This window comes from Aulonocara sp. 'chitande type north' Nkhata Bay, linkage group LG20 (genome assembly GCF_057382095.1).
Source record: "Aulonocara sp. 'chitande type north' Nkhata Bay isolate Kocher_YH1m ecotype deep benthic linkage group LG20, A_spYH_male_GT1.1, whole genome shotgun sequence".
NCBI lineage: Eukaryota > Metazoa > Chordata > Actinopteri > Cichliformes > Cichlidae > Aulonocara > Aulonocara sp. 'chitande type north' Nkhata Bay.
Genome location: NC_141363.1, coordinates 34,064,962 through 34,089,205, shown reverse-complemented (window position 1 = coordinate 34,089,205; position 24,244 = coordinate 34,064,962). Strand labels below are relative to the sequence as shown.

The following is a 24,244-nucleotide window of genomic DNA, read 5'->3' as shown; positions in this document are numbered from 1 at the left end:
TATGCTAATTTAGCAAGCTGTGCTGTGCAAATTCAGGACAAATCACAATATTATTAAGCTTGTCCTTACACTCAGCCGCATACTTACTGTGATGTGTATTCCCATCTCATTTTTGGTCTTAAATTGTATTTAAAGCAGCAAAAAAAATTACTTTCAACTCACAGTTTTGGATTTTTAATGACAAATGAAATCCTAACAACTCTAAATGGTAAATGAATGGTTTTATTGTGTAAAATCAGGTCTCGTCTGCTCTTTTAGGAACTCTAAACTATATTTTTTCTGAGGCAGTGATGCAGCTCGCAATGTGCCACTACCTCACAATATATCACCACCCCGAAACAAATACATTACTTTTGTTCCTTCGTGTTATGAGATTTGCTCATGCGAAAACGCGCACACACACGCACACAGACGAAAAGTTTAAAAAGGAAAAATAACATTTGAGCACACGTGACTGGCTCTGCTAAAAGAAGAAATCCATCCCCTGCGCCATTTGCGTTTTTATTCGAAACTCAACTGAATAAAATAAACGCCATCATCAGTTCGGTTTTCCTTTTATTATTCAATTTACATCAATTTGAGGTGTAGCAAAATAAAAACAAAAATGATCATGGTCATTATAAAAAAATTTTTTTTAATGTACACACCCTTTACACACACAGAGACAACCCACCCTGGCTGCTTCTGAGGGGCTGCTGTTGGAGGTCCACATTCAGCTGTGGAGGTGTGGACACCACAGGAGGCCTCCGAGCTCGCCTGTCTCTCCTGTCTTTACCTGACTGCACCCCTCCCTCAGGGTGGAGTGTGAGTGTGTGGTGTGAAGCTAGTGGGAGGGTCAGAGATGCGACTGGTGATTTCAAGCTCTAGATCTAAGTCATTAGTGTCGGGGGGGTGAATGAAGGTAGAAGAAAGCCACAAATTGAGCTCTTTCTCTCATACTGATAACAAAACAGACAGAATGTGTGTTTAAGTATAGAGACACTGACCCAAATGCAACGCTGCGATCTAGGAATACAAGGACTGAAATTACTTTACACAAACAACATAACACCTGTCCAGTCCAGGTTTTCACTTAAAGGCCACCTATTATGCTTTTCCTTATTTTCTGTTATATCTGTCACTGTTACAGTGATGGATCTTAGTTTTTGTTTTTTTGTTATCGTCTCAGGCGCAGGAGTCGTCATAGCACCTTCCGAATACAGAGCAACCCAAAACAAAGATGGCGGTTCAAGCTCTAGATCCATCTGAAAGCTAAAGGTTTGGTCAGCTCAGATTTGAATTCAACATTTTCACTTTGTTTGTCAGTGTGAGGTAGCTTTGAACAATCTGGATGACTACAATAAGAAAAAAAAAAAGCAAAGCAAATTCTTCTTCAAAATAAATTTCTTTTTTTTTCTTGGGTCGTGGTGGTCGGGATGGGGGGGGTACAAACTGGGCCTTCTTGTGATGGCCAGTCAAGGGGTACAGGACACTGGAAACATACATCCCAAATGTAACCTCACTTTCCCAAAAGTGTTGGTGCGCATCTAGACACATGTACACACATAATGTGGAAATATATATAAAACCATCTGGTTGTTTATAAACACAGACTTTTACAACAATGGAACCAAGGATTTATAATACACAGTAAAAGCTTCTGCTCCCGCTCACGATGGACGGGCCTGGAGCTCACACTTTCACCTACTGAGATTTTTATTTTTTTATTGGTCTACACGGATTCAAAATGCAATATTTGTGTGTCAGGAGAGAAACAGGGAGGGAGGTGGAGTAGGACTGCGACAGAGGTTGTAGTGGAAAAGGGGGCTTGGCTTACTTACAGAGAAAACCCGTCCAGTCCTACCTCAGCTCTTCCTATTCAGGTTAAACAATAAATAAGTGACATCAAGCCATGTTTCTGTTCATAACTTGTTCGCTCTGTGCCTCTTCCTCTTGGCTCTGACTCATTCCTGTCAACAGCGGGCCATGGGAAACATGACTGGATCTCAGGAAGCGGGTTGACAGAGAGTGCTGGTGTGGTGTACAGATATTGCCGGTGCCCTTCAGTGCTAACATCCAAGGAGTACACCTTGGAGAGCACTTTGTAGTGAGAGAAAAAAACGATCAATTTTCTTTTATAATTTCCAGTCTTCTTTATTGTGGGCATGTGTGTAATGTTTCATGGTTTAGTTTATTTATTTCCTGTTTTATGGGGGGCCATCGTGAAACTCCGCTTTAGATAAAGCAGACAGGGCCTACATCCACTCCGAACTCCTGATCTGCTCCTCCGATGTCCAAAGGAGCAATGTCCGTGATTGGCAGACGGGAGGTTTTCTGTGTTTTATACTCAAAGACAGTCTTGCCCCACTGGCCTGTATGTGTCTGTTGAGTGAGACCAAAGGAATGTGTTACAGTTCAGCCTTACTGCATAGTAAAATTTCTAACATGATTTGAATTAACAGTTATTTTCTCAGTCCTTTTCCCACACTCACCTTGCAGCCATCCTCCAACACATTGTAAGTGAACCGACTGTTGCCCTCTGCACGGATCTCCACCTCATTGTAACCCTGTAGCAGCAGAGCCTTCTTCAGGTTGCCGGTGGCCTGGTCCAGGTAGGCAATGCTGTTCTTGCAGTGGTAAGTGACGTTCTGGGATGCTTCATTGGACAGAAGCCTCAAGAAGGTCAGCTGGACGCTGGCAGCGACGCCAGCAATGCCATCCTGAGCGTAGTTGAACTGTGGAATCAGACAACAGGTGGGAGAGTTAGCAGCTTGTACATTAGACTCTTTAAGAGGAGTTTGATGTTCACTAATGATGTATGTGTGCACTCACATGGAATCCTCCATTCATTGTCTCTCCGAACCAGACGTGTTTGCGTTCCTTGCGCTTGCTCGTCCACCAGTTCTTCTTTGGTACCTTGGCGATGCTTGGATAGACACAGGTCTCTCCGGTCTCCATGTTACAGAAGACCTTGATGGCATCAGCCGTGCTGCCAATGTTAGGATCAACCCAGTACTCACCTGAGAAAATGAGACAGTTGAGTTAATGAGGAGAATCCTAATCACTAAATGTAAGATTTAGCCTGTTCAACTGCTCATATCTGAAGAAGAAAAGTTAATTATCATAAAGAAGAGTGATGCAGCAGGATTTTAAAGCCAGGCTTATGACATTTTCAGGAGCAATGCTGTAATATGAATGGTCCATCAAAGAGTATACATAAAAAGTATGAAAAGCAGATTTGCTCCCGTCTTGGTGTGAAGGATTTATCAAGGTCTGCTGCTTCTTGTCCCTATTCAGGCAGAACAAGTTGTCCTGACACACTAAGCCATTAGTGTCACTAATGATTTGGGCGGGTGCAGTGGGGGGTGAACTGAAGGTAAAAGAAAGCCACAAATTGAGCTCTTTCTCTCATACTGATAACAAAACAGACAGAATGTGTGTTTGAGTATAGAGACACTGACCCAAATGCAGCGCTACGATCTAGGAATACAAGGACTGAAAGGATTTTACACGAACAGCATAACACCTGTTCATGCAGTCTGGGTTTTCACTTAAAGGCCACCCTATTATGCTTTTCCTTATTTTCTGTTATATCTGTCATTGTTACAGTTGTGGATCATTTCCCGTGGTTTTTTGTTATCATCTCAGGCACACAGCTCTAGCTGAAGGCCCAGAAGCCCTACTTACCTGTTTGCCAGGGGCAGCCAATGACAAGAACAGTGGTTTAAAGGAAGAGGAAGGAAAGGAAAACAGCTTGTTTCAGATATGGATGGACTGAGAGGCTCAGTATAAAATAAAAAACAATGATTTTAAATTGAGAATCGTGCAAAGTTACTCTACTTTAGCCAAATAATAAAAATATGGAGTCGCAATCAGGGATCCTATACCGTATGATACATGATATATGGTCAGACCTTAGTGTCTGGTTTTCTTACCGCTCTTCCACTCAGGATGGCACAGTTTGAGGTCTCTGCAGGTGCGAGCGGGATTCTTCTGTGAGCCGTCAGGGCTTCGCAGGTTATCAATCTGGTTGATGATGGACTTTAGTGTTGAATCGACCTCAATGTCATGCTGCCTCACAGAGCTGGATGCCTCATCGGCCCTCATGTACCTGAGAGGATCGGGGCCCTTCTCCACCTGACCCAGGCCAGCAAAAGCAGACATGTCGATGCCAGGGCCAGGTGGCCCGGGAGGACCAGGTGGTCCGGGATTACCAGGAGGACCCTGGAAGAAGGCAAAAGCAAGAAATGAGACCTGACTGAAATAGAATAGCATACAGACTCATTTGGTTGTAGATTATTATTCTCGTGACATGTTACATACAGCAGGACCAGATTCTCCAGAGCGTCCACGTGGTCCAGGAGGTCCAATGGGGCCGGGCTGTCCATTAGTTCCATCTTTGCCAGCAGGTCCGGCTGGTCCAGGGGGTCCCTACAGAACGAGAGGATGAAAAGCAGTTTCATTAAGTGAGCTTGGGCTTTTTTTTTCAAAGTGTAAAACTTTGTTATTTCTTCAGATCCACAGTGAAGTCTGGATAAGAGAATCTGATAAAGGAAATCAAATGCACCAGCAGTTTCTCTCTATTACCCTCAGACCCTTTGCCTTATTATGCATGAAGAATATTTGTATGGTGACATTTCCCTTCATTTTTCTTATCATGCTCAGTGCTTAGCTTATCAAGAACAGAGATTGAAGCCCATTTCAGATCTCAGTGGGAGTGGGTTTCACAAATCACAGTCCCCCCTGTCTGTCTGCCACTTTTCCTCACAGAGAGTAATTACAAAATGCCTCAGCTGCCCATCTTATCACAGCGATGGGTAATTGGTGATTGGAGATTTACAAAAATGCTAACCTGTGCCCTTCATTACCATCATATAGTTTCTGTGTTAAAGGTGCAGGATGGAAATATAGTTTTTCATCTCTTCTGCTTCGTTTGCTCACCTTAGCGCCGCTTGGTCCTGCAGGTCCGGCAGGTCCAGAATCTCCAGAGGGGCCCTATTGGGACAAAGATGATAACAGATCAGGAGAAAGACGGAAAGCGGCACCGAATGGATGAACTATTAGATGTATATTAAAGTGCTTACAGGGGGTCCGGAAAGACCCTGCAGACCAGTGAAGCCACGGTGTCCCTTCTGCCCCCTCTCTCCTGCCTCTCCAGCTTCTCCTTTGTCTCCACGTGGTCCTTGAGGTCCCTGAAGTAAAGATTCACCTTTTAACATTCATGGATTTGTACATGTGGCAGTTTTAATCAAATAAAATCAGAAACTAAAAAAAAACAACAACTTAATGATAAAATACATTTTGATTTAATGATACTTACAGCCGTTCCTCTAGCTCCAGCTGGTCCTGGGGGTCCTGCAGGTCCTTGAGTACCCTAAAAAGGAAATAATAGGTGTGGGTGCCATTTAAAATTACATTGTGCTTGGGGTTCTTACGTTGTTTTGTGATACTTACAGCATCTCCTCTGTCTCCCTGCTTGCCCAGGGGTCCTACAGGGCCAGGGGGACCAGGGCGGCCAGGAGCTCCGGGAGCGCCAGCAGGACCGGTGTTACCTCGCTCTCCCTGCAAATGAACGGAAGGTGTTGATGCAGGTTAAAAACAATTTATGTTAACGAGCATTGAAAAGTCTTTTAAACAATGAGTTGCTAAATTGATTTAGTGTATTTCAGTGAGGATGACGTCCATTACCTTGAGTCCAGGAGAACCATCCCTACCAGGGGGTCCATCTGATCCAGGGGTACCCTGAGAAATAAAAGCATGTTTTTTGTTATTTAACGTGCATTGATTTGATAGATGAAGATGACTGTATTATTTCCTGCATTGTAAATATTGCTATTTTGTTGTTATTGAAGTTCAGTTCCTGACCTCTCTACCAAGCTCCCCAGAAGGTCCACTAAGTCCAGGAGGCCCAACTGGTCCAGGAGGTCCGCGGTCACCAGCAGAACCAGTAGCACCCTGTTTACCAGGCTCTCCCTACACACACAGGATATATTTTTATCTTTCAATCTAGCATTTGACATTGAAGGCCCAAAATAATCCTCTGACTTTGAAAATCAACTATGTTATCAGAAAGCTCACACTTTATTTGAATGTACTGCAAATAACAAGGTTTTATCTTTGACAAGTTTAAGACAAGTCTTAAATAAAACCAACCATAGCTGTAATTCTGGAAAAATGTACATCCAGATTTACAAAATTAGACCAGCGTCAGTTTTTCACACAGTTTACGTGAAGGATAAACATAGCTAAACGTTTTGTGTGCAAGCCAAAGCACTCACAGAAGGTCCAGGAAGACCAGCGAAGCCTCTCTCTCCACGCTGCCCAGGCAAACCAACAATACCACGGGAGCCAGCCAAACCCTGGGGACCCGAGGGCCCTTCAGTACCCTATAGAGTCAAGACAGAGATGACTGAGTCATGAAATACAGTCAATATCTGGCAAATATTGCAGGTGATTCAGACTGGATGTTGGCTTCAGTGTCGGGTACTTATGGTTTCCTGTGAAGTGCAAAAATAAACTCACAGGCTTCCCTTCCTCTCCAGGCTCTCCTTTCTCTCCCTGTAGGCCTGGTGGTCCGCGAAGCCCAGCATCTCCTGGTCTTCCTGAAGGGCCGGCATCACCACGAACACCCTTTGGTCCATCTTTACCAGCGGGGCCAGGAGGACCAACAGGGCCAGGGTTACCCTTTGAAAAGACAGAATTTCACTGAGTAAGAGCAAAAATACACATAATCTACAAACAAAAAGAGACTAATTTCTTTGTGCAGCTTATTATTGACAAAATACCTACATTAGGACCAGGAAGTCCAACTCTGCCAGCAGCACCAGGGAAACCTGTGGTACCCTGTCAAGGAGAAAGAGATCAATAAACATGAATTTGTCCTGGCCCACTGACCTGTTCTAATATGGTAATCCTAAATTTGAATTTTTCTAAAATGTTAAGATTTATTGGTTGAGAACATTCTCCTAATTCTTATGATGTATTAAGTATTTGATAGTAAACATTTAACAGGAGCTTCCATTTCATTTCCATTGCCAAAGTTTTATAAAATCAACCACCAAACCACCCAGTTTGCCTTCGGTCGTTATAATGAGCAAACTGAATTTGGGTGTGGTTCTGAAATGGGATGCCACGGCTGCAACAAACCAGTCTGTGAAATTTCTTCTGTTCTAGATATTCCACAATTAACTGTGGTTAAGTGGTATTATTGTAAAAATAGAAAGATTTAGGAACAGCAACTAAGCCATCAAACTGCAGACCATGAAAAGTTGCAGGCACATGGTGTGTACAAGTCACCATTACTCTGTTGATTGAATAATTTGTTCTAAACTTCATCTTGCATTAAAATCAGCACGAAAACTGTCTCCTGGGAGCTTCATGGCATTTATTTCCATGGCAGTATATATATGTAATGTATTGGCGGCAGACAGATGAAAAGTTAACGTAAAAAATAGATATTAGATGTAGGCATCGTATCTGAGTAGAATTCAGTTCATCACAGACCAACAAAACAGCTCAAGTGGACTCTGGGATTGGTTCTTTGGGATGCTGCTGAAAGGGCATAACAATATCCATTTGAGTGACTTCCCTTCATTTCATGTTTTGATGGCATGGTTGGTGATCAGGCAAGTTCAATTTAAAGGAACCCAAAGACCAAAAACCATGCCACCATCATCAACCATAACAGGGAGTCACAAACTTCTTTTTGTTTAGTTTTTTGTAGGTTTTTTTTTTATTTGTGTTTTGATTGATTGATTGATTGATTGATTGATTGATTGATTGATTGATTGATTGATTGATTGATTGATTGATTGATTGGTTGATTGATTGATTGATTGATTGATTGAGGGTCTAAATGTAATAGTAAACAGAGAAATGGCTGAGCCATATTTCCCTTCAGAGGAAATGTCATGCTTCATTTTCAGAGGCAGGCAGCAGTGGTGCAGTGGTATAGGTGGTACAAGTATACGCAGAACAAGCCTTGCATGGTCTATCTGTACCTGTGTTGGTTTTCTCTGGGCACTCAAACTGCCCACCTCCCACAGTCCAAAAATGTGCCTTTTAGGTTAACTGGTGATTCTACATTGGCTGTAGGTCACTGTGAGTATAATTGAAGGTCTGTCTTGCTGTTTTTGCCCAGTGACAGCTGGGATAGACCCCATAGGTTCAGAAGATGGATGGATGGATGGATGGATGGATGGATGGATAGATGGGTGGATGGATGGATGGATGGATGGATGGGTGGCTTTTCAGAGTCCTCTGTAAAGTCCAGTGTGTTTTGCAAATACTCTTCATTTAACTTGATTTAGTTCTTATACAAACTGGATATTTACTTGATGGAGTCTATACGCTCATCTCAACACTGAATAGGAATTATGTTTATGGCCTGGATATCAAAGACATTTGCACATCTCTGTTGGTAGTTAGAAAGTTTTTCACGTAAAACCGATTGATTTCTTAAACTTTATCATTAGGCCAAAAAATAGTTTTTTTTTTTATCACTTTTAAATTTAAGGCTGCAGTTTTTGTTTTATAATCTTCTATTGATCTGATGTTTATTCACAGCAGGCAGCAGCTGCAGCAGCCCCCAAAATTGTCTCACCAGAGAGAAGATTATAGGAAACAAACAAAGAAGCCTATTTGATCTGTTTGACAGAAATGTTTAAAATCAAACTGTGCTCTCACACAGCAATCTGGCCCTCAGGCTCACGCTTTAGACTGCACAAAGATAAAGAGTAACTGCTATAAATATTCATATGTTCCCAGCAAACTCTGATTGTTAATAAAAACTTCTTAAGAATATTTTAGAGTTCAAAATTTTCCATCTTAGGAAGTTTCAATCACAACTTACTAGACTTTTTTTTCAATTTGCTTTGTTTTGTGTTTGTCTTATTATTATATGTGTATCTGTTGCTACGGGATGTTACTAAAGATCTAACTGAACTTATCTAAAATGTGTCTTTTTTGTGTCCAAGATGGCATGTAGAGAAAACTAATTTTGTCAGGTTGATTTTTTTTTTCAATATTGATAGCATTGAAAACCTTTGAATGATTGATTTATGATTGAAAAGCCAAGTTAAAACCTTGGGAGCTTTAATGATTTCATATTTTTTTAAGTTTTACTTCTTGTTTATGACCCCAAAAAACCCAAATGTGCCACACACACACACACACACACACATATAAATATATATGCACTGTATGACATGTAGGAGTTACTTACAGGAGGTCCCTGAGCGCCACGTGCTCCTTTAGCTCCAGATACACCGGTAGGTCCCTGAAAAAGGGGAATGATCATGTTTATGTCACAGTAGAATAACTTTTAAAAAAGTGACAAAAGTGACAAATGGAAACTACCATACAAGCATACAAGTATTTCACATGCAATGTTTTTCTGTTTGGCCCAGTCACATATATAGGCTTCATAAATTGCTACTCCGTCATGAAAACTTACCCTGCTCTAAAATAGTGTAAAAGTGTTTGTGCAACACTGTGCAATGTATTTCTTTCACTATGTAATTCGATTCGACAGATAGTAGATACATAGTAACAAGTTCCATGACTTAATTTTTGGTTTAAATACCTACCACAGGTCCAGGAGCACCAGATGGTCCCTGAGGTCCATGAGAACCAGACTCTCCTTTCTGTCCATGCTCACCAAGCTCTCCCTTAGCACCAGGCTGACCATCAGCACCCTAAATATATTCATCAGAAAAAGATAGAAGCTGAACATCAATAAATGTTTTTTTTAAATTCCATATGTAAAGAATGAATTATGGGGACTCTACTTACAGGAGGTCCAGCAAAACCAGCAGGCCCAGGAGGACCAACCTCACCACGGTCACCCTGTGAGCACAAGAAGGATGATGCTTAGTTATTCTGATGTGCAATCCTGCATCCTGATCCACCCATTATCTTATTATAATGATGGTAATTATTATAATAATAGGGCGACCGTGGCTCAGGGGGTTGGTAATCGCATCTGTAACCGGAAGGTCGCCGGTTCGATCCCTGGGCTCTCTGTCCTGGTCGTTGTGTCCCTGGGCAAGACACTTTACCCTACTTGCCTACTGGTGTTGGCCAGAGGGGCCGATGGCGCGATATGGCAGCCTCGCTTCTGTCAGTCTGCCCCAGGGCAGCTGTGGCTACAACTGTAGCTTGCCTCCACCAGTGTGTAAATGTGAGAGTGAATGAATAGTGGTATTGTAAAGTGCTTTGGGTGCCTTGAAAAGCGCTATATAAATCCAATCCATCATTATTATTATTGGTGCTCTTCTCTAGAAGAGTAGAATTTTTATTGAGAAAGAGCTCTAATATTATAAACCCAGGCCTCTGTATCAGACCTGATCAGTCTGATGTATACTTGTTCTGTGCTACTGATACTGATACTTAAACTCAAGAAAAAGTACTTACAGGAGCACCACGAGCACCACTAACACCAAGAGGCCCAGTAGGTCCAGTCTCACCCTGGATAAAAGAGAAACTATCATTCAAACAACTAAAATGGTTAATAATACAATATAAATTCTAATTTAAACCACTGTTTATTCACATAACAAAGCAAAGGATTATTCTTACCTTGGCACCATTGGGTCCAGCTGGGCCAGGAGGACCAATAGGACCAGTCAAACCCTAAGAAAGAGGAGAGAGGAGGAAACACATTAGAACATAGTGTAGGTGTCACTGAATGTTACACTTGTTTGATGAATGATTTACAGGGTTTAAACTGTAAAGATGTATCAAACATAAGAAGAGATCAAAGATATTTTTGAACTCACTCTAGCACCATCCTTTCCAGGAGCACCCTCAGTTCCTTTTCCACCATTGTCACCCTGTGGGCAAAAAGATAAGCTTTGTTTTAATCATACAGAACAGAATGCAATATTTACAGTGCAGTATTTTTTTTACACTACTTTATGCACTACTACTGTAAGCTACATTTTAACTTAGAGAGCAATTCACAAAGTGAAAATAAAGAATCTATCACTCACTCTGTCTCCCTTGGGTCCTGTGATACCAGCAGCTCCTCTCTCTCCTGGCATACCTTGCAGGCCTGGGGGTCCCTGGGTTCCAGGAGAGCCAGCTGGTCCAATAGCTCCCTGATAAAAGCAAGATGGACCACAATTAGGAGAGCACTTGTCAATCCAAATCTTTCATCTTTCCTCTCTATTTGATGATGTTATGAAAAAAAAATTAAATAAAACTTTCCAAGCTCCTTAGATTAAAAAACATCTGGAAAAGTCTCAGTCGTTCAAATTATATTGTGCTGCAGAAAACAAGTTGACCAAGGCTGCAGATGTTAAACATTTCCACCTGAAATTCAACAGACTTGATTTTTAATATTTTTTTTTATTTAATTCTTCTTATTTCATGTAGAGAAAAGTTGATGTTTTGAGAAAAGTGCTTACTGTGTTACTTGCTGAGAGTTAGATAAGAAAACGTATAATGTGATACCATCACACCAAGACTGGAAAATATGGAGGAACAGACGGTGTTAGTACGTTCAAAGGTAAGAAAATCTGCACGTCAGCACATTCAAATTTGACTAATCAGGAGATCATATCTCTTTTGTTTAGCTGAGTAGAAACTGTGACGTAAAAGTGACACATCCTGGTTTGATGTGGGTTGTGACAAAGCTTTTGTCAGTCTAGTTGGTGCTATGAGGCTGTCAGGCAAATAGTAGAGACTAGACAGGTGACAGCAATGACATCATGTTGTTCTGGAGTCACAACCTTAAATGTAGTCAGCACAGATTTGTGTGGGTTTTTTTTTTAACCTGAACATTGACTATGGGCATGAATAATAAAAATATCAGCAGATGATGTTATTGTGGGTATTCATCTGCATCTGAGAAGAGCAGTTAAGAATCTTGAACCTGCAACCAGAAATTAGTCTGAGTCATCCACTGACCTTGGGTCCATCGCTGCCTGGTGTTCCAGGAAGTCCACGAGGTCCCTGAAGACCCTGGGTTCCTGCACCACCTCTCTCACCAGGGAAACCACGTTCGCCCTGTAATAAGACAGAGCGATATTGGATAAGAAGAGAAGCAAAGCATATAAGGAATAGCTCAGCAAAGACAAAACAAAAAGATTACATGTATGAAACCAACAGCAAACTTTAGTTCTATGTACACATATGATACACATAATTAGTGGAAACTCACTCTGGGTCCAACAGCACCAGGAGCTCCACCCTCTCCAGGAAGACCCTGCAGAAAGGACAAACTATATCATTTTTTGTTTGTTTGTTTTTTTGTTTTAACACTTAAAACCTGACAACAGAACGAGTTTTACGTGTTCACGTTAAAATTTAAAAATGCTACGTAATTAAAGATGATGCTGCCAGGATGCCAGGTCTTTCTTGGAAATGACATTTTAATCTCAATTAGATTTTTACCTCGATAAATAAAGGACCAATGATCACATAGACCACTCTGGTTTTTAAATAAAGAGAATATTTATCCATGAAAAAGTTGTTACAGCAGCCACTTAACTGTAAAAACTGAATTATACACTATAAAAACAGCCTAAATAAAACATTACAATACTTAATAAAACAAATTAACAACATCTGTTTTTCGAGTGTTTTGGCATTTAATAAGCCATTTTGTGTTATTTTAGCAGAAAGTTTCCCACTGAATGTATTTTGCATGTAGGCAGCGTCACATGTACTGTAGAATACACTGTTGTTGACATGTTTGTCAGAAAACAGAGAAGTGCAGGTGCAACAAATTATTTGGATAGAGTAAAACCTCACCGGCTCTCCAGATTTTCCAGCTTCTCCCGGGGCACCAGATGGTCCAGGTAGACCCTGCCCATAATAGCAAAATAGTTATTGAAATGCCATCAGTAAGCATGGACTAGAATATTATCTGTAAGTTTTTTATAATACATGATTCTGAGGTGTCTTTGAAAGATGTGATGTCGAAATCCATAAAAGGTGATCCTTCTTTAGCTTAAATACTTGCTGAAACTCATAATTACTAAAGCTTCTAATGTTTAAGGCACGGACATTGTGCACATGTTTAGGTTTTACCAAAAGTCATATGATGGGATGGGTCAGAAAATTATCTCACCTGGAAGCCAGGAGGTCCAGGAGATCCTTGTTCTCCTCTCTCTCCAGCAGGTCCCTAAGATGATAAACGCAAACACATTTGATCAATCAAACATAAAAGTCTGTTTGCTGGCTATAAAAGTGTCTCAAAACATGTTATTATACAGAATACTTACAGCAGGCCCATTAGGGCCAGCAGGACCAGTCTCTCCATCTTTTCCGGGCAGACCCTAATTAAGAGCACTTTAGTTAGGAAAAAGGACCTAGAGAGAGAAATTAATGATGGTTAAGCACTTATGGAGAGCTATACTTACTCTCAGACCTGGGCGACCCACCAGTCCCTTCTCTCCAGGCTTTCCAGGCTCACCCTGTCAAAGAGAAATCATACACTATAAACTGTAGGAAGTTTCTTTAGCACTGGGGATCAAAGGGATAAGAACAGCATCATAAGATGTGGAAGTGCCGCTTGTCTGTTGTTATAGAAACCTTCAGACTCTTACATTGGCTCCCTTTGGTCCAGGGAATCCCATCACTCCTGGCTGACCACGGGCTCCCTGAGGACCAGGTGGGCCAGGGCGGCCATCATCACCAGAGGTACCCTGTCAAAATTACGGATAAACACTGTAAATCAGAAGGTATTAGCCTGGAAGCTAAAACCTGGATGTTATTATGATTTTACTCTGAGGATTATTGCACCAGCCATGAAAAATTCTTCTTAAGTCTAAACAGGCAGCAGAAGGTTGTAAGCATTTTGCTCTGTTTAATCTTTATGATTTCCATAAAGCAACAATGAAACTGTAGATCATGGTGTTAGTAACCCTACTGAAGGCAAAGCTTGTATTTTTTAGAACAGGATCAGCTGCTCTATTATTTTAATTTCAAATTTCATGGAAGTAAATCTATAAATCACATTCAATGTAATTGTAATTAATATTGTACTTACAGCAGGTCCAACTTTGCCTTGAGGACCAGCATCTCCAGGACGACCAGTAAGACCCTGCGTGAAAGGCACAAGCAACAGAGACTGTCAGCTCCATTCAAATCAAAATCAAATCAGTCATAAAAAACCTGCCACAGTAAACATCCTACAAAAACCATAAAAATGTGCAACACTGCATAAAGTTGCAAGACTCACTCTGGCTCCAGGGAGACCAGACTCTCCTGTGCGTCCAGGTTCTCCAGTAGCGCCTTTAGCCCCAGAAGCACCAGGAACACCACGGTCTCCAGGGACACCCTGAAGAAGAAAAGACCAAAGGTGTAAACTTTAAATATGTTATAGAAAAATCACTTGTTGTAGTATCTTTCTCATGCAGCACTGTCATGCTGTGGTATCACTGAGATAAAATGATTATAACTTTTCAAAAGATCTCATTTTGCAGGCACCAACCTTTGCACCAGCAAGACCATCCTGTCCAGGGAAACCGCGGTTTCCAGGGGCTCCCTGGGAGGAATCACAGAAATCAAGATATATTTGATTAGACTGTGAATACAGTAACCATGTTTACCCTTGTTTTTAGTCAGATGTGACCAGTAACATGTAATGCATGTCCTGATCACTTACTCTCTCTCCGGGAGGTCCAATTGGTCCAGCGCCCCCAGGCTCTCCCCTGGCACCTCTCTTTCCTTCTTCCCCTGGAGGGCCAGGGGGACCTAGAGGACCAATAGGGCCCTGGAAAAGATAAAGATATTTCAGTGAATCTACTCTAGGGAGTAATTCCACATAAAATTTTTATGTGGTCATGTATATTTATGATCACAAAAAACTGAAACTCACAAGCTCTCCCTTCGGTCCAGCTTCACCTTTGAATCCAGGAAGACCTGGGTCTCCCTGAACAACACAAGAAAAGAAGGCAGCCACAATAATAAATAATCACAACATTACAAAATATTTAAATTTAGCATAACTTCAGACTATCTCAGCTGACTTACAGCCTGTCCTTTGGGCCCTAGAGGTCCTGTTGCTCCCTGAGGTCCAGGTGGGCCACGGGGGCCGGGGAATCCAGGAGCACCAGCAATACCAGGAGCACCCTTCATTGAAAGGAATAATCAAATATCAGAATGAAGAGAAATATTTATTGAATAAAATTTAACCTAAAGAAAGGCATCAAAACCACTAACAAAAGTGTAAACCTACAGCAGATCCTTTAGCTCCGGGAATACCATCAGTACCAGGGTTACCCTGCATAGAACAAGAAGCATTATATTAACAACAACCTGATCAACCAATGAAAATGAATCAAAATCAAAGTCTGAATGTTTATGAACAGTGAAGGCAAACAAACCGATGCTCCAGCAGGTCCGGGCGATCCTGGGGTACCAGCCTCTCCACGTGGCCCCTGGGATCCTTCAGGGCCACGGCCGCCAGTAGGACCAGCTTCTCCCTAAAAAAGGCACAACAAATTTATCATTAACATAGTAAAACTGTATTGGTTGTAGATTTCTTTGAGCTGTGTATTGGTGCCTCCCTGCCATAGAGCTGAATATAATACTGTTGTTTCATTGTCTATGAGAGTTATTCAAAATAAGTCAACTAAATTTAAAAAGAATTTGAAGGCCAGTTTATCTTCTTTAGCAAAAAGAGAAGTTTGACATAGTTGTATATTTGTCTATGAAAAAATAACAATAACTAAACATACAGTGTTGTGGAAAACTGGAATTTAGTGTCCTACAACCAGAGTGAACAAAGACTGATGTAGTGGCTCTTGTAAGTCTTTTTTTCTGTTTTATTTTAATACACAAGCTCTTCAACAGCAAATGTTTCCTGGATGATATGTTCTGTAAAAACCTTTGCTCCTGGGGATCCTGGAAAACCAGGAGCTCCAGCAGGACCCACTGGTCCCTGTAGAGAAATAAAAAAAGAATCATCAGATCAAAGGCAACAGATTAAAGAAAAATCAACAGCATGAAATGGCCACATAGCGGTGACTATGATACATACAGGTGGACCGGCAGGGCCAGGCAAGCCATCATTTCCTCGGGCACCCTAAGGATAGCAAAGACAGGTCAATTTAGTTTGGTTCATCACAGTGTTATGATCTAATAAAAGATTCAAAACCATAATAAATAGCAAATGAGAAATAAATTCCTGTTGAATAGCCTTAAGCAGCTGCGGAAATGTTACTTACTGCGGCTCCAGCAGCTCCAGGACGTCCTCTCTCACCAGGCAGACCACGTGGACCCTATAAAAGAATGATTTATATATAAATATCTTCATTATTTATTTTATTGCTGGAGCCTAATATGCTATGCAAATTTACTGATGTTGTCAGAAAGTTCAGAGCATCGCAGACTAGAAAAAGCGATGGTGGCAACTCACCATGGGTCCAGGGGCACCGTTCTCTCCAGGAGCACCAGCCTCACCCTGAAAGGAACAAAATTACCATGAGTAAGCACAAAATAGCAGAAGTAAGCTGAAAAAGTGTTATTTCTGGAAAACCCACACTGTCACAAAAGATGACCTTACCTTAGCTCCTGCTGCACCAGTCTCTCCTTTAGCTCCATCTAAACCAGGGTGACCCTACAAAGAAAGCTCATAATCAGGACTCAGACATCAGTCAGTCACCACATGCAATCAATGAGCAGCCAGAGTTTTGCGAAACATGTGACTGAACTGAAACACTCACTCTGTGTCCTTTGATGCCAGGAAGTCCAGGAGTTCCAGGGAATCCACGAGCTCCCTGAAATAAAAACAATCATGCAGCAATAGATTAAAGGTTTTTTTTTTATTTAAGTATGAAGTAAAAAATATTTGAATAATTATTATTTGCTCACCTGAGGCCCTGCCGGTCCACGCTCACCAGGTTTGCCAGGTTTGCCAGATTCACCCTAAAAACCAGCAGCAAAATTCAGGATTACATGCTGAAGCGTTGTAGCTGCAAGATAAGATGTAGCTGCAATGGCCCTTCACTGTTCTGTGTTTGAAGGCTGTGTATTGTGAAGTCACCATGTTCGTTGGTAATTTTTGGAGATACACAGTGCCCCCTGGTGGCACATGGAGTGTATAACTGAAGTACATTATGGAGGTGTGTACTTTATTGAAGAAGAAAGTGTGTACTTTATTGTACTTTATTGAGCCCCGTGGGGAAATTGCTCTCTGCATTTAACCCATTCACTCAGTGAAGCAGTGGGCAGCCATTGGGCGCCCAGGGAGCAGTGTGTAGGGACGGTACCTTGCTCAGGGGTACCCCAGGGTAGCTGTTAAGGGGAATCGAACCCCCGACCTTCCGATCATGGGGCAACCACTCTACCTACTGAGCTATCCCTGTTTTTTTCCAAATAAAAATGTGGTCTGACCGTCTAAGAAGGTCATATATGTATATGTCTATATCTATATATATATATATATATATATATATATATATATATATATATATATATATATATATATATATATATATATATATATAATCTGCATGTATTTTAAGAGTTTTGAATTTTGCTATGAATATGACTTACATCACTTCCTGGTTTTCCAGAAGGTCCAGGTGGTCCACGAGGTCCCATAGGTCCCTGTATCAACGCAAAGCAAGAGCATTAATACTGACAATCAACATATAAAGACAAAAATTCATATGTTATGTAAAATATATCTCTGCCTTAAAGTGCCATTAAGGCCATCAATTTGGTATTAAATTTTGAGCAAATAATAGAGATCTTTTTTTTTTTTTTTTTACAATGAACAATCATGACATTTATAATCAGTATTGTTTTTGACAGTGTATGTGTTGTTGGCAAACCCCAAGATTTACACCTCATATGCAGCTCAGCTCGTTTGTAAGGCATACAGATCCATTCTGGGATTGATACTGATACTTACAGCGGGACCGGGCTCTCCAGCCTCTCCGGGGGACCCTTGGAAACCTTGTGGCCCCTATTGTAACAGATGATAATGCAAAGCATTAGAAATGTGTTCAAATAAGCTATTTGATTATAAAACCCAATCATATAATGATTTGGGCTGTGATCAGAGTACTTACAGGAGCTCCGCTAGGCCCAGGAGGACCCCGTGGACCCATAGGACCCTACAAAAGAAACACAACAAATACAGAGAACATCAGTCTGGCATCATTTATTTTAACAAGTAGTGGAACAAATTTACCAAATGAATACAGGTGTCCTGAGTAAATAAAGGTTTCACCAGTTACACATTAACCATTCAGAACTAGTAAGAGTAAAGTCAAATTTAAACCTTGTCCCAGCTAAGAAAAATATTTGAGGTTAAAGACTGGTATCCAGTTCAAAACCTTTCATAGAAAGATTTCATTATTTTATGTGATGTGTCCACTGAGGCAAATTCATTCCCACATGCTATTTTTATAATCTATTTCTATTTGTGTGCAGATTCAGCATTCAGTTCAGAAAGCAGGATTTTAAAAGGTTATAGTAAGGCTCTCTGTTGGGATGAAATTATTGAGGCACAAGGTGGCAGCACTGCAGCAATCTGAGTGAGGTATTGGTTATTTTTCAGTAATTATTTTCAGCAGTGATTTGCAGACCAGATGAATATTTGCAACAAAAAATTTTCACGTTTTTTCTCACGATGAAACTGTAAACATACAGTACAGTCACCCTGTTAGATGCACCCAGCGATACATACCATTGGTCCCTGCATCACACCCATTTGAGCTCCTCCAGCCTTCTCATCAAAACCCTGAGCCATCTGAGCAGCAAAGTTCTGTAAACACACAAAATAGACCAAGAGTCAGTTTATCTGCCTAAGCAAAGTGAGCCACAAATAGTAATGTGAATGGTACATCTGTGCCATGAATGGGGGTTTACACCTGTTACCGTCACTCTATTTTTCACTCATCTTGCTTCAAAAACAGGTGTCAGTGTGCCCACCTGTTTGTTTGTCTGTTCACCTCTTTGTGACTTTTACCTCTTTTTTCCTCTTTCTACTTTCATGCATTATAAATTGTGTGGCCTGTTTTGCGCTCTTGTAACAAGTTAAGTGCAGCCAAATAGAAGCTTCATAAAAGATTTACACATTAACAATAAAGTGTTGCAAAAAAGCAGCTATTGCTCAAATTTTGCATATGCCATATTTTACAGTCCTTATTCTCACCCCTCCAAGTCCTGGAGGTCCAGGTGGGCCAGGTGGGCCGGGGTTTCCGGGGGTTCCAGGCTCACCATCTCTTCCTCGAGGTCCAGGATTTCCCTACACAAATGAGAGTAGGGAAGGAAAAGGAGTTACCAAAATAAGCAATAAAGCAGATTTTACAAAAACTGTCATCTGTGTGACTTCATCCACCTGCTGCATCCAAATAAATAAAGATTTTACATGAGTAGTAATAAGATAAGTGCAAACTCTACAGGCCATTCTCCTAGTTCTGATAATGCTGCTTCACCCAGTATCTAAGGACCCAGTGCTGAAAGATTGGTAAAAGGGATTTTTTTTGCACACATTTTGTTGTTTCTTACCTTATCACCTTTAGCGCCAGCTTCCCCTCGTAGTCCCTGCTCACCTGGGGGGCCCTACAGAAACAAACATAAAAGCCTCAGTAGCATTCACAAAACTGCTGAACGTCCTATTCAGAAGAAAGGTCACGTTGTTGTGAAGCATATAAATATGGAGAACATAGCCAAATCTTTGATATTTACCATAGGGCCTGGTGGTCCTCTTGGTCCTACAACCTACAGAGAGACAAAAATGTTTTTGAGGCTGTTTTCATAACTGACTCTACATTGGTGTCGTAACCGATGATTTTGTACTAGTTTGAACTTCCTAAAATTAGAAAACATTCCAGCTTCGTAGGAGGTGAACATTAAAAGGATTTGATTTGACAGGACAAGTTTTTGTATGACCACCACCTCCTTTAACCTCTAATTTGGCTGGCTTTTTTCTTCTGACATGTGCACTTGGAGGAAAGTTGCTGAGAAGATCTAAGAGGATTTGATTGGGTTCATTATGTCCCAGGAATGCAGGATTTTTCCTCATTTAATAGAAAGTCAGAAACATTCACAGTTTCTCAGAGTTTCTCACTCATGAGAAACATTAGAAACTTTGCCACATTTTTTAAGGGAAAACACATTGAAAGTACAAGCAAAAGTGGGTTATAAAAGATAGAACCAGTGATAAAAACGTGATTTTCTTTTAGGCTGAACATAATGAACATAGATGGACAGTTGATCAGATATTTAAATCCTGTAATTCCATTCAAATAAAAGTGAACAAAAGATGCCCAAAATGTTTGTTTGGTCAGGTAGAATTATCTAAGAGGAACTGTTAGAACAATTATTTAAAGCTTTATTTAGCAGTTTTATATCCGTGAGCGTCCATACTTACATCTGCAATGTCTCCTGGTTCTCCTTTCTGGCCCTGAATGATAAAAGAATCAAACTGTATGAGTCGTCTGACAGTTCACTGCACCACAACTACAAAGGAAATATAATTTCTGTGCATAAGTTGCTGGAGATCACTGACTCACCTTAGCACCAATTGTTTCTGATGATGCAGAAGGAGGAACAAGAGGAAAGAAAGAGCATTATTAAAAGTTATACCTTGAAGTGAGATTTCAAACATATGATTGATTTAAAAGCTACTCTGTGATTCTTAGAAAGGAGACCTGTAAGGAAATCCAAAGATGCTGAAGTGATCAAATAACATTTACCAAACCCAAATGCATAAAACCCATCCAGATTATATTACTGATGCAAGAGATGAAGCAGAAACAAGCTCAGACTAAGAAATGAAGGTTTAGACTCAATCATGCAAAATGTAAATAATAGAAAAAAAAAGTGAGCTTATTTAATAAAGAAGGGCAACTGCTGTTAGTGTGTTTGTTTTAAGATGTATATCTTACATTGTATTGTCAAATTTTGTATTTTTTTTTATAGCAAATTTGTAACCAATCTGGAAAGGACCTTAAACATTAGAGCCCAAGAGGCCCATTACATTCCCAAACTTTTTAGCAAAAGAAGAAGCAATTCTACAAAATCATAAATATTCTGTCTTTCAACATCTTGATCACAATATGAATTTAACAGCAGATTTTTGAAGACAGTGCTGGAGTACAGCAGCTGCTCACAAAAACTTGAAACTTTGAGGAAACACATATTTACAGTCATTTTGACATGAAAGGTTGGAAAGACCTTCAAGAGACTATTGAAATTTGTAGAAAGCCTCAAAATGGGTCAAATGAATCATTGAGTTCTTGCACAATATGAGGACTTCATCTCAGCTTTGTGTTAAATTGAGCAGAAGTGTCTCTGCTGGTTTAAGTGTGGATCAGAAAGCACATGACAGGATTCAAATCCCACATGAAAAGACTTTCACTGGGACTGCAAAAAATCCTGATCATGTTGCTTATCTAGTTTCTATAAAACCATCTAAAAAAAAAAAGTCACTCTGGAACAGGGAACATTGGCTGGCAACTGATTTCTTTTTCTTTTTAGAAATGTCAAAATTTATAAAAAATAGAAATTATAAAACTAGAAATTGTAGCTGCTCTTGGCCACAAATCAGTAACCACTCTAGTCCTGATCAGGCAGACTATTTGGATCCAGTGGCAGTTCCCCATTCAAAAGTGTTAGCCAGGAAAGAGATGAGTGCAAGCTAAAAGAGTAATTTATTTATGGGTATGTGAATAAATAAATTACAACCAAAGGGGGCACTGGTATCAGCAGGGCAGATGGGACAGCACTCTCCAGATGGGATGATAGGGTTGGCACACTCTTTGATCTCCTCGCAGATTATCTCATCACACAGAACTGCTCCGCTGTCACACACACAGATACGACACGGCTCTGGCTTCCACACATCCTTATCATTATACAGCTGGCCATCCTGGATGCAACCCCCTGACTCCTCTGTGGTGGCCAGCAGGGGTCAGGTGGCAAAGCAGAAATAGGAGCAATAAGAGGGTTCAAGAGAGAATTAGACAGGGGGAGGTAACAGCATTTGAACAATGTTGTGAGTTGGCATAATAGATGTTTAAAAAAAATAATTGGTTTAAGACAAGGATAAGAGGATGTTAGGGATCGAGGGGCAAGGCAAGGAAGTGGGAGGAGTAACAGCAGAAGAGGAGGGATTATTGAGTATAGGCGTAGATGGAAGAAGCAAAAAAAAAAGTTATTTGGTTGCAAACAAAAACTCTGAACACTGTAACACTGGGTGGTTGACCATTAAAAAAATGTCAAAACTGGATTAAAAAAATATGTGCTTTAGTGATTTAAAAAAAAGTGGAGTGAGAAGACTTGCTCCTTTGTTACAGATGAACAAGTGCTGATTTGACCCCAAAACACACTGTTGTAAATCAGTAGCTGTGGAGCACAACAGTAATTCACGAGTTTTCAATTTAACACACAATGTATGTAAAGAAATGCCTCTAAGTTATCGTAATAGCAGCGTAAAGTGCAATGTAAACACAAGCCACAGTTAGCCGTTATGTTTGAAGCCCTGATTGAGGCATTTCACATCACTGGCTGAGCATATTTAACCTGCAGGCCTGCTCTGCTGCTCGAATGAATGACCCTCTCTTATAGGGACAGCATGCCCAATTGACACGCTGCTGCTTTAAGTAAACAGAGGGTCCTTCTACATTTCTCCATCTGGATCCCATAGTTATGTTAAGCGCCAGGGCAAACACGCTGGGGAATTAAGAATGGGTGATTTGTTTCGATCATGCAGCTTATACAGCTTAGAACTGGGCCTACTAACTCCTGCTATCTGTGTTTTAGGTCTATTTGTCAAAGTGATACTTATATATATGTATATATATAGCATATATATGTAACATGAATGTTTAAGTCAGGATTGATTAGTCTGGCTACTTGCTAATGAAACCTCCTGAACTAAATTGTAAAAAATGAAACTTTGGAATTAAAGCAAAAGCTATTAAAACAAGAAGATGTCGAAATAAAAACAGTTACAGTGAAATTTGTCTTGCTATAAATACACCTATATGTCCATCATCTGTTGACTCCTTGCTGTGCACACTGTCCTGCTACCCTTTGAGCCTGCTAGTCTGGGGTCAGGCACTGTCTGGCACTGTCACTTAACATAGTGGAAAAAAATCTTAGACTGCTCCGGCCAAAATCTGTGGGGAAGGTTTATTTCTACAAGTCCTTAAGAAAAAGTAAACTTAGTTTTTTATTTGCTAAGTGTTGTTACCAAAGTGTTTCTGCTCAATACTAGAAAAAAAAACAGCTGCTAGATGCTATATTATTAGCTTTTCTTTTTCTTAATTTTTTTGCTAAAAACTTTCACTACAAAGTAATCAAACAGAGCATGAAAGGCTGAGTTGTAGGACCCAGGTGAGGACAAACAGGCACTTGTTCACCTGGTCCTCCATCCCACACAGATGCACCTTGTCAACCTTACCTATCTACTGAAAAAAAATCTATTAACTTCGTTGGGGAGATATTTTACAAGCAGACAGCATCAATAACATTTAATTACTGCTTTGAAAAAATTGTCTAAAAAGTGTACATAGAAACAGAAACATGTATCCACAGTTCTTTTTGTGAAAACAGACAACTTTCATTGGATTTTCTGGATCTACAAAGATAGAAACAGAAAAGACTGGTGATGGAATCAGAATTACAATTCAATTATAAATAAGGAAGTGCAAAAGAAAAATACTGCAACTTACGGTCATCCTCTTCCTGACATCTGACCACGGATAGTAAAACAACTTGGGATGCTACAAGTAGCAGAACAGTCCTTGAGTCCACAAAGCTGAACATGTCTAAAAATTAGACATGCAAGAGCTTGGGTGAGAAATAAAGGGATGGAGGAGACCAGGCTTTCAGTCAGTGGTATGTTAAGTGTGTTCCCGGAGACTTATGGCACCATGCAGTCAAACCCTCCAAAATCTAAGTGGAATCCACCACGGGGCCCCAGCTGGCACTCTGCACCCACTGTGTCAGTGCAGGCACCGCGGTTTTATGTCACTGTGCCTTGTATGGATCTTCGTATATTCCAAAATACCAGTCCTTCCCCCAGACCCCCTGTCAGGCTGTAACCTGAACCTCATCTCCCTCCCCACAATCCAGCACCGACGACTCTCCCTGGGACTTTTTTTTTTTAACTCAAGCCCTCCTTCTTCCCTTGCCCTGCTTGGCCTGGCCTGGCCTGGCTAGGAGACGCACCTACACTTTCACATTACAAAGGAGGCTGCATGAAGCAGAGCACAGGTCAGTCACATGCCACTGTGTCAGGGCATTATGAAATGCCTGTTTTAGAGTGACTCATATTTCTGTCTTGTGAACA

At 40.7% G+C, this 24,244-nt stretch overlaps 1 protein-coding gene across 2 annotated transcripts; it reads right to left on the bottom strand.

Moving 5' to 3' along the window:
- Positions 1–538: 538 nt before the first annotated feature.
- Positions 539–23,903, bottom strand: LOC147306075 (uncharacterized). 2 transcript variants are annotated; one of them, XM_086276256.1, is made up of 54 exons: positions 23,625–23,903; positions 21,634–21,840; positions 20,460–20,476; positions 20,318–20,350; positions 19,633–19,665; positions 19,453–19,506; positions 19,097–19,189; positions 18,629–18,706; positions 18,009–18,053; positions 17,849–17,902; positions 17,488–17,541; positions 16,804–16,857; positions 16,656–16,709; positions 16,496–16,549; positions 16,349–16,393; positions 16,158–16,211; positions 15,971–16,015; positions 15,818–15,871; positions 15,315–15,413; positions 15,167–15,211; positions 14,962–15,060; positions 14,807–14,860; positions 14,594–14,701; positions 14,420–14,473; positions 14,168–14,266; positions 13,976–14,029; positions 13,533–13,631; positions 13,347–13,400; positions 13,209–13,262; positions 13,055–13,108; positions 12,736–12,789; positions 12,143–12,187; positions 11,890–11,988; positions 10,971–11,078; positions 10,758–10,811; positions 10,558–10,611; positions 10,393–10,446; positions 9,772–9,825; positions 9,567–9,674; positions 9,203–9,256; positions 6,769–6,822; positions 6,502–6,663; positions 6,258–6,365; positions 5,845–5,952; positions 5,668–5,721; positions 5,434–5,541; positions 5,300–5,353; positions 5,064–5,171; positions 4,921–4,974; positions 4,303–4,410; positions 3,915–4,203; positions 2,812–2,999; positions 2,472–2,714; positions 539–2,361 (listed from the first exon to the last, which is right to left on the bottom strand). In XM_086276256.1, exons 1-54 carry the CDS (start codon positions 23,716–23,718, stop codon positions 2,215–2,217), a joined length of 4,464 nt encoding a protein of 1,487 aa, XP_086132382.1. In that variant the 5' UTR covers positions 23,719–23,903; the 3' UTR covers positions 539–2,214. The 2 variants fall into 2 exon arrangements, with proteins under 2 accessions (XP_086132382.1, XP_086132383.1); XM_086276257.1 differs by lacking the exon at positions 21,634–21,840.
- Positions 23,904–24,244: the final 341 nt, after the last annotated feature.

What these genes read in the sequence shown, in the direction of transcription:
- LOC147306075 (XM_086276256.1), bottom strand. Translation starts at nt 23,718, where the DNA reads ATGTTCAGCTTTGTGGACTCAAGGACTGTTCTGCTACTTGTAGCATCC. An exon ending in CTGGTCTTCCTGGACCTTCT is followed by an intron (nt 5,953 to 6,257) that starts GTGAGTGCTTTG and finishes CTGTGTGTGTAG; the next exon opens with GGAGAGCCTGGTAAACAGGG. An exon ending in CAATGAATGGAGGATTCCAT is followed by an intron (nt 2,715 to 2,811) that starts GTGAGTGCACAC and finishes CTGATTCCACAG; the next exon opens with TTCAACTACGCTCAGGATGG.